Source organism: Stigmatopora nigra, chromosome 4, assembly GCF_051989575.1.
Source record: "Stigmatopora nigra isolate UIUO_SnigA chromosome 4, RoL_Snig_1.1, whole genome shotgun sequence".
Taxonomy (NCBI): Eukaryota; Metazoa; Chordata; class Actinopteri; order Syngnathiformes; family Syngnathidae; genus Stigmatopora; species Stigmatopora nigra.
In genome coordinates this window covers 16,535,656-16,544,691 of record NC_135511.1, presented here as the reverse complement: position 1 = coordinate 16,544,691, position 9,036 = coordinate 16,535,656, and the positions used below count along the sequence as shown (strand labels likewise).

Genomic DNA, 9,036 nt, shown 5'->3' with positions numbered 1-9,036 from the left:
ATTTCCAGTTAACAGGCAAACAAATACATTTAAATTTAATCTGCAGTGTTTTCTAAATTCTACAATTTTTAATGGTTATTAACAGAAACATTTCACTTTAAAGTCATTTACAGTACCTGAGCAAAGAACCAATTGAATTATTATCGGAAAATACAGTAATAATTAGTAGCGCACAATGAGAATTTTTCACCATTTGTCTTTAGTTGGAAGGAAACTGAGGAATGAAGCCATGTTTTTGTTTTACAATAAGTTAATGGAAAGTATTTGCATTTGGTCGAATCATCATAGTAACTCTCTTCAGCGAATAAGCTCCTCCCCTGAACTCCGCCCAGTATACTCCATCTTGGTAACGACTTCGGTAATGTCCTCCCCTGTACCAGACGCCATTTAAATTGGAATGGGCGCAGGAATTGTACCACCAACCTCCTTTTTGGTAGTGGGCACAGTTTCCTGGGGGGGGGGGTTATGAATGATTAATATTTAAAATTTGTAACAAAAATGCTTTTTATTGAGTCCTACTTACCTGTATAGGCATCATGATCTCTATCCAGTGTTGTGAACTGTTTCCCGTTGTGCCAGGTGAGGGAGTCGCCGGCGTTGCCATGGTAACGTCCGACTCGTAGTTTGTAGTAGTCGGCCTCGGCTTCCACTCTGAAACTGGCGTACTCGGCAAATACTTTTCTGCCCGACCAGTCCTCTAGAGTGACTAGAAGTTTGTAGGTTCCTTGGTTGGTCAGCCAGTAGATGTTTTCTAGGCCCAGCCAGTATTCGCCATCCATGTTTCCAAATCCTTGCTAGGAAGGGTAGAAAACATTGGTATATTTAGGTTTTTTGTTGTTGTTGTTGTTGTTATTTTTGCTTGATTGTGATTCAATTTGAGATTGGGGGGTCTCAACTAGATGTTTTTAAAGTTGTTTTTTTAGTGGATTTGGTGGTCCCCAAGGGATGTTAAGCCCGTTTTTTAGTCGCAATTTCGTTCAGATGGGCGTTAAAACAGCCAAAAATTAATTGATTTATCAATTGAGAGATTTTCTGATAGTTAGTAGATAATTTAGAGGTATGAAAATTTGTCCAAATTCTGTTTTTTAGTCTCTTATTAGCAAATATTAGAGATTTACAATATTACTGTTAAATAAACTGGCATTTTTTATATAAGTTTTTTTAATGAAAAAGGTAAATATTCCCTTTTATTTATAAGAAAAAAACAAAATGAGGAGTAAACATTTTCAGTTTTGGAATTTTCGATATTTTGCGATGAAAACATTTCAAAATATTTTTTTAATCATAAAATGTGTACTTAGTAGTTATTTAATATTTTTCGAACCAGGTAAGTATAGTAATTTTTCTCTATACATACTGTCATAAAACATAAAGTTGACACATTTGATTTACTTTCGCGGAACTATTTTGGTGGGCCAGATTTGGCCCACGGGCCGCCTGTTTGACACCAGTAAACTAAACTAACAAAGCTGAATTGGCCTGAGCTCCCTTCCTTGGCTAACAATAGGCATATTTATTCCAACACATTTAATAATAGGTACACTGTTTAAAACATTCAGGTTACACTCAATTAAATGAACAATCCCTTCCAATTATTTTTTATTTGGGTTTTATTCCTTGCGTGGAACAGTCTCGGAAGCTAATGATGAATTTAGCTTATGTTTGAAGTTGTTTATCTACAATAACCAATTGTTGTAAATGGAGCAAATGAGTCATGTTGGACTCGCATTCAGTAAAGTGTTTGTTTTGTGATTTTGTTATTGGAAACAAAGCGAGGTGCTTAATCCAAAGTCTTACAAAGTTTTTTTTTTGAAAGCTCACTGGCTAGTCGACACATGCTTTGAATCACACAACGTTCGTTCCGATGAACACATGAATGCAATTTCTCATCTCAGGAGATTTGAGAAGTGTTTTGGTCTAGTAAATACGTATTTCTATATTTTTTTTTGGTAGTTTCATGAGTCCCACGCTTAAAAATATATACTCTATGGAAATTCCAAAGTACCGTATTTTCATGACTATAAGGCGCACCCTCAATGAATGACATTTTTTCCATATATAAGGCGCACTGTATTATAAGGCGCACTGTCTATTTTGGAGAAAATTTAAGACTTAAGTGCGCCTTATAGTTGTGAAAATACGGTAATTGCTATTGACTTTTGGGTATGAAGTACTCACTACACAGTCACCTCTAGAGCCAGCCATTGTTGATGTTTTGGATTTTTTTGGTATAAAATCTTGCAGTGGGGTTATGCAATATGATTGAAGATTTTGTAAACTAAGATGGCATCTGCATATTTAACAGTATTGTTTCAGTTCAGGTGTTTGTGTTTTTTTAATATCCGACAGCGGTGTTTTTTGTTTTTCTGTTTTTTTCCATATATAAGGCGCACTGTATTATAAGGCGCACTGTCTATTTTGGAGAAAATTTAAGACTTTTAAGTGCGCCTTATAGTCGTGAAAATACGGTAAACAAATCTTACATAGCCACCTTCCAGATATTTTTACATTTCTATTTTTCTGGTGAAGGTAATTCTTAAGTCAATTCACAAAACCAGATGATGGGATAAATGAGTCATTCTTTACGCAAGCACGACTCGAAACACTCTGTTAAGCGTTCAATGATCCCTTCCCTTATTTGTTATTTTTCCGCATCTGGTTAGCGTCACAGCCCCGTATGAGAAACCAGTTGGATGCTTGATTGGGTGTGATGTACGGGTAGGCAGTCAGTCACCTTGTAGGTCTCCCAATTCCTGAAAAAGTTGACTGAGCCATCCACTCTCCTCTGGATTACAGTCCAGCCACCTGGGTCATGTCTCTGGTCACACCACACTTGCATTAGACGGTTGGCATTCTCAGGTTTTAACAAGTACATGCCGCTGTTGCTGTGGCCTTCATCCAGAGCGTGTAGGCAGTCTCGGAATGGACCTGGACAGAAATGAAGTACTTTTTCAAGGGCAGTGGTGTTAAAGGTGGAAGTAAAAGTGGCTTACTTGGTGGTCTGATCCAGTCTTGTCTGGCTTATAGCTAATTCATAGCGTACTTGCAGAATTAAATGTTTTCATTTTATCGACTAGGGCCAACAAAAGTTTGTGATATCGAGTGTTTGCACTATACAGTGTTCCCTCACTTATCGCGGTTAATGGGGACCGGGACCACCCGCAATAAGTGAATTTCTGCAAAGTAGGGATTCCCCTTCAAAAATGCTTAATTTGAATTTAATTCAATCTTTTTTAATTATTTTTTTACCCCCCCTGTATACAGTACACAATAAATAATATGGGTAGAGGGAGTGAAATTTATGTTATAACAAAAAAAACTGTAAAATATGTTGTCTCAATGTAATATTTGTATTTTTTATTTATTTTTCCCCCAAAAAATCTGCGGAGATCTGAGTCCGTGGTAACTGAACCGCGAAGTAGCGAGGGAACACTGTACTGCACTTTACTAATTTTCTTATTCAGTATTTCACCCTTTTGCCTTCAATGGTAGCCAATAATGAACCTTGAAATATCCCAAAACCAATAGAAAGTCACCTGGAAATCCCCAAAAGTTAGCAGGAACCGACAAACGAACAAAAATCTCCTCTGAAAGTCCCTTAAAATCAATAGGAAATAATCCGAAATTTACCATGACTGACACGGAAGTACCTTAATAAGTTATCTTAATAAATTCACACACTGACAATGATAGATGTCCATTTATTTCACTTAAACTGGCTAATCTTTCAGTTCCATTGAACAAAAGATTCAATCAAAATAAGTTGGACGTCTATCACAATCAATGGTGGCAAGTCAGCTAACTTTTTGGGCCAAAAGTAAACTGGTCCAGCCCACCAAGTTGGCATGAATGTACCCCACAAACTAAACTGAGTTTGACAACCCTTGGTCAAGCAGGTAATATTTTGTCCAGACATCCCTGTCATGGCGTTTAGTGTAACAGCATATTCGCAGCAACCACAAATAGATTTGGGATTCCGACAAAGGGAATCCCATCCATCATCGTGTTAGTTTAACTGTAAAATTTGTCTTTGGCTTCTCTTCTCATCAGGGAAGCCAAGAGAAACACTGGCATAACTGCAAAAGGGAAGCCCAACCACCAAATAATGACATTTTTTGATCCTTTTACTCGCTCAATTTTAAGTGCATCATTTATTTAAACATTTATTTGAATTTTAGGAAGCCCAAACATCATTTATATCTTCTAAAAATGATTTAAATCCAGAAAAATAAGTATAAAACACCAGAATCCATCCATTCACCATACATATGGCTTCTCGCAGGGGGTGCTGGAACCTATCCCAGCTGTATATATTTTCCCCAAATCTTGCCAATCAGACCGTACACTTAATTTGAAACCTGTTTGGTGTGGACATAAAAACCATACTGGTACAAGTGGTCCTCTTAATTGAGTGTGAAAGTATTTCCACAACTGCAGTATGCCATCTGGTACCTTAAATAATGTACTCAAATACAATATAGACATCATATATTACCTGTTATGAGGAAACAGATGTGACACTTTACCATTTTGGAAGGTCATTAAAAAAAGCCAGGTAACAAAGAACAAATTAAACTATTCAATATTTATGTTAATTCTTCTCAGATGGCAATTACAAACTATAATCTAAGTTTTGTGGTTTAAACCCTGGTTAGGTATGTCAATTAGTATTATTTGCCACTAATTTAATGCCAAAATGAGTTGTTTCGAAGTGGTCGCCAGGCAGAGAATGGTCCACTTTTTTTACTCGATAAGTTCATTTTTTTGGGAGAAAACAGATGACTTGATTCATGCCTGCTGCAAGTGGAACAAATGACATCATTGCCTCTTGGTATCTCCCGCCTATTTCTGTGTTCTCGTCTGGTTCTTGCGCCTAGCACTTCATGACACTATCAGTGTGAAAGTTTTTGAATATTTTCAAGGAGTAAAGAGTTCTTTTAAAATGTAGAAGTACTTCTTTTTTGGGCATTTTTGGTGGAATAGTTGTCTTGTTGGAGAAAGTGATAAAATGTGCAGAAACGTGTTCTTTATTTTAGTTTGATGGAATTTTAAATCAAGATCAAATAATCATGAAATGTTAGCATGTTAGCATGATTTGGAGAATGGATTATGGCCAATGCTTTTTGTTAAAAATGTTTGGGAGAAAATAGAGAAATTTGTCTTTCCATAAAACCATAGATTTGGCATTTGATCCGGAAAACGGATTATGACCGAAATTTTTAGATTTTTGTCTTTCCACAAAAGCATAGATTTTATTTTTATGCGCAATGCTTTGTGTAAAAAAAATATTTGGTCGAAAATGGAGAATTTTGTCTTCCCATAAAAGCATAGATTTGGCATTTGATTTGGAAAAACAAATTTTGCTTTAAAAAATGTTTAGAAGGAAATAATAGACTTTTGTCTTTCCACAAAAGCATTGATTTTATACTTATGGGCACTGCTTTGTGTTAAAAATATTTGGTAGAAAATTGAGAATTTTGTCTTTTCACAAAAGCATAAATTCGGCATTTTATTTGGAAAAACAGATTATAACCAAAATTTTGCTTTAAAAAAATGTTTACAAGGAAATAACAGACTTTTGTCTTTCCACAAAAGCGTAGATTTTATTTTTATGCGCAATGCTTTGTGCAAAAAAAGTATTTGGTAGAAAATCGAGAATTTTGTCTTTCCGCAAAAACATAGATTTGCCATTTAATTTAATTTTTTTCAAATCACATGCCAAATCTAAAACAGATTATAACCGAAATTTTGCTTCAAAAAAATGTTTACAAGGAAAAAATAGACTTATCTTTCCACAAAACCTTAGATTTTATACTTATGGGCACTGCTTTGTGTTAAAAATATTTGGTAGAAAATTGAGAATTGTGTCTTTCCACAAAAGCAAAGATTTGGCATTTGATTTGGAAAAACAGATTATAACCGAAATTTTGCTTTAAAAAAATGTTTACAAGGAAATAATAGACTTTTGTCTTCCCACAAAACCATAGATTTTATACCCCAGACTTACCAGAAGGTTTATCGGTAGATGATGGGTCATGTGTGATGGTAGGCATAGTTGGCGGCGGCAGAGACTTCTGGTCACTCTGTATCTCATTGCTAAGTGGTTTGCTTGCCCGAGGAAGAACCGGCGGCTGGTAGGGCTTGTGAAGAGGCGGCGATGGCCTAGGTGGTTGAGCCCGGGGCTGTGGTACGGGGACATGTCGGGTAGGGGGACGACCTTGGCACTGCTCCTCCAGTAGTGCAATCAGAGTTGACTGATTGGTAGCCAAAGAAGCCAAATGCTGGTACTTGTGCTCCAAGTCTTTATAGCGACTAGCAAGCTGTTGCATCTCGGAAGTCTGGTTCAGGATTCGGTTTTCTACCTGAGCCAATTCCAAGGCATTGTCTCTCTTCCTAATGATCTCGTGGAGAAGTTGCATATAAAGCTGAGTCACTCTGGAATTCATATTTCGGCTTTCTTTCCTCAGAAGCTTGACTTCGTTCACAATGCCGCCATCGACTTCTACCAGTTGTTGCAAGGTTTCGATTTGCGTTTTCTGTTTTTGCAACTCCACGTTGAGTAGGTCCAATTCCTGTTTGTTCACTCGATGTTCCAACCTGATTTCCGGTTCTTTGGAGTTGACGCAAATGGCTCCCGTCACCTTTTGTTGCGGCACGATGAATGTATAGGAGCATTTGTCTTGTGGTTGTTCGGCGGGAGCTCGTTTACTTCTAACTCCCGCGTAAAGAAATTCTCTCTCGGGGCCATCATCGCTACTGTCAAATTCTTGAGCTCCTGTATAGCTTTGTCTGTCTGAGGAACTCCCCTGAATCTGACAGACTAGGCCATACCCAAGAAGGAACCCCAGTAGAACCATTGAAGGGGTCTCCATTAGACTGTATCCAACTCAACAAGCCTAAGGGGAACCAAGAAGAAAGGGAAGAGTGTGGTTTCAATCAATTGTGAGGTCACTAAAGATTCATTTCCATGTGTGCAATTCCGTTGTGCCTCATTGCCTCTTTTTTCAAAGCCAGTTTTTGGTTCTCAAATGAAAGACGCATGGGTTAAACGATGTCTTCTTACCTGCTGACTGCTGTTGTACCGATATACTAACTGGAAAGAGCCCCGATACGGCAATAAAATCAGTTTTTTGTTTCAAGTAGAAGACCATTCCAGGTCTTTGTTATCTGGGAATGTTCAACTTTATGCTTTACTTCGAACCACAAATGTGATTTTTTTTGACTTTGCATGCTTTGAGCTTTCTATTATTTCCATTGAGACATATTTTTTTTTAATAATATGTTTCCTAGGTTATCGCGGTTAATGGGGACCGGGACCACCCGCGATAAGTGAATTTCCGCAAAGTAGGAATTCCCCTTCAAAAATGCTTAATTTGAATTTAATTCAAAAAAAAAATTTTGTGGAATTTTTTTGTCTTTTATTTTTTTACCCCCCTGTATACAGTACACCATATAGAATACGGGTAGAGAGAGTAAAATTCATGTTATAACAAAAAAAAAACTGTAAAATATGTTGTTTCAATGTAATATTTGTATTTTTTCCCCAAAAAAATCCGCGAAGCTCTGAGTCCGCGGTAGCTAAACCGCCAAGTAGCGAGGGAACACTGTAATATGTTTCCTATGGACCAGGGAGAGTTCCATTTTACCTCATCTGAGGCAGTCTATTATAAACCAATGTCTAAACCAGAAAGCCTAATACAACCTAGCCGTTATTAACAAGACACAGAACTCACTATTCTCCAAAAATACATTTTTATGAAGTGTTTTTTGAGTTGACAACTCTTGTTATGATCACTCGCTATTGACTATTAGGCAATGCAATAAACGGTCAATGATCTAAACGTGGAATCCCCTTGGAAAACCTCAATCCAAATTTGAATGGCAGTTCGAACTCCAGCCCCATTCAGTAAATCCCAACCATAAATTCATTAGAAGCCAAGCAACCTCTCCCTGACTAGCCGATGTCTCTCGCAATCATCACTCTGGTTTCAGCTTGAGCCTGGCATTCCTCACATTCTTAGTCACCTCATTAGAGCCAGTCCCCATTGCACACATGGAGAGAGACCTGGACCTTGTCGATGCAGGATCTCTTTATCATTTCTCCAAGGTGCACCTACCCAACATACTGTGTCCTACTTTCTCTACAACTGCAATTCAAGTACACACAGCAGCACTTATTTTTACTATCTGAAATGAACCATTCACATTTTAACCACTCATCAACTCTGCCCAATAATGAATGACACCTAATAATTGTTCCCGAAATCTTGACGCAAGTTAAACTTGTTCATATTGTAGTATTTTAGAACGGAAATCAATTTTTCCTGGAACCTATACATTTTTGTGAAAACATATTTGAATCATGATGAGATAACTTCTTATTCATGCTCTGGTCATTCATTCATTGTCTGTACCGCTTAACCTCAAAGGTCACGGGGGTGCTAGGGCCTCATAATTTGAGGCTGAGTGCTTGGGATGTGGGATGAAATGGGAGAACCCAAAGAAAACCCACACATGCACCAGGAGAACATGTAAATTCCATACTGGAAGAACACAACAATCACTTAATCTCATCATAGACTTAGGCTGTTCAATAAATTAATAGTAGAACATTTTCTCAATGCAAACGACAGAAAAATGTATAAAAAATCAGATTTTCATTTTCTATGTTAAAAGATGAATTCAATCTTACAAGAAAACAGAAGTCTATTGATGAGCGTCCCTCAGTTGCTTTTTCTCTCTCGATTAAGTCACCTGTAGTTCCTCTTGATAGAAAGTCATCCCAAATCAATTGGCTTGATTCTCCTCACTGTCAACTCAGTCCATTCCAGAAGTCAACAGGTAAAAAGACTTGAAATCACCTATCACCACCCTAAAGACTTGTCACGCATCCGACGAAAGGTTGACTTCTAGATTGTATCGGGATACAAAAAGTCCCATCCGTCCTGAAGATATAAACTTTAGCTTCTCTCCTGAGTCCAGCAGGTTGTGCGATTTAGAAGACTGTCACTTTGTGGTGAACTGAATCCATCACTT

The 9,036-nt window shown here is 37.5% G+C and overlaps 1 protein-coding gene across 1 annotated transcript in view; it reads right to left on the bottom strand.

Annotated features, from left to right (window-relative positions):
* The window catches only part of angptl2b (angiopoietin-like 2b), a 7,618-nt gene extending 728 nt beyond the window's left edge, over nucleotides 1-6,890 (bottom strand). The window contains exons 1-4 of the mRNA XM_077715053.1: nucleotides 6,008-6,890; nucleotides 2,735-2,928; nucleotides 524-794; nucleotides 1-450 (exon numbers count right to left, since the gene is read on the bottom strand). The exon at nucleotides 1-450 is cut by the window's left edge and continues 728 nt beyond it. Of these exons, the coding sequence (XP_077571179.1) occupies nucleotides 251-450; nucleotides 524-794; nucleotides 2,735-2,928; nucleotides 6,008-6,872 (1,530 nt within the window). The 5' untranslated portion in view covers nucleotides 6,873-6,890 and the 3' untranslated portion in view covers nucleotides 1-250. The remainder of the gene's footprint in view (nucleotides 451-523; nucleotides 795-2,734; nucleotides 2,929-6,007) is intronic.
* Between the last annotated feature and the right edge of the window lie 2,146 nt (nucleotides 6,891-9,036).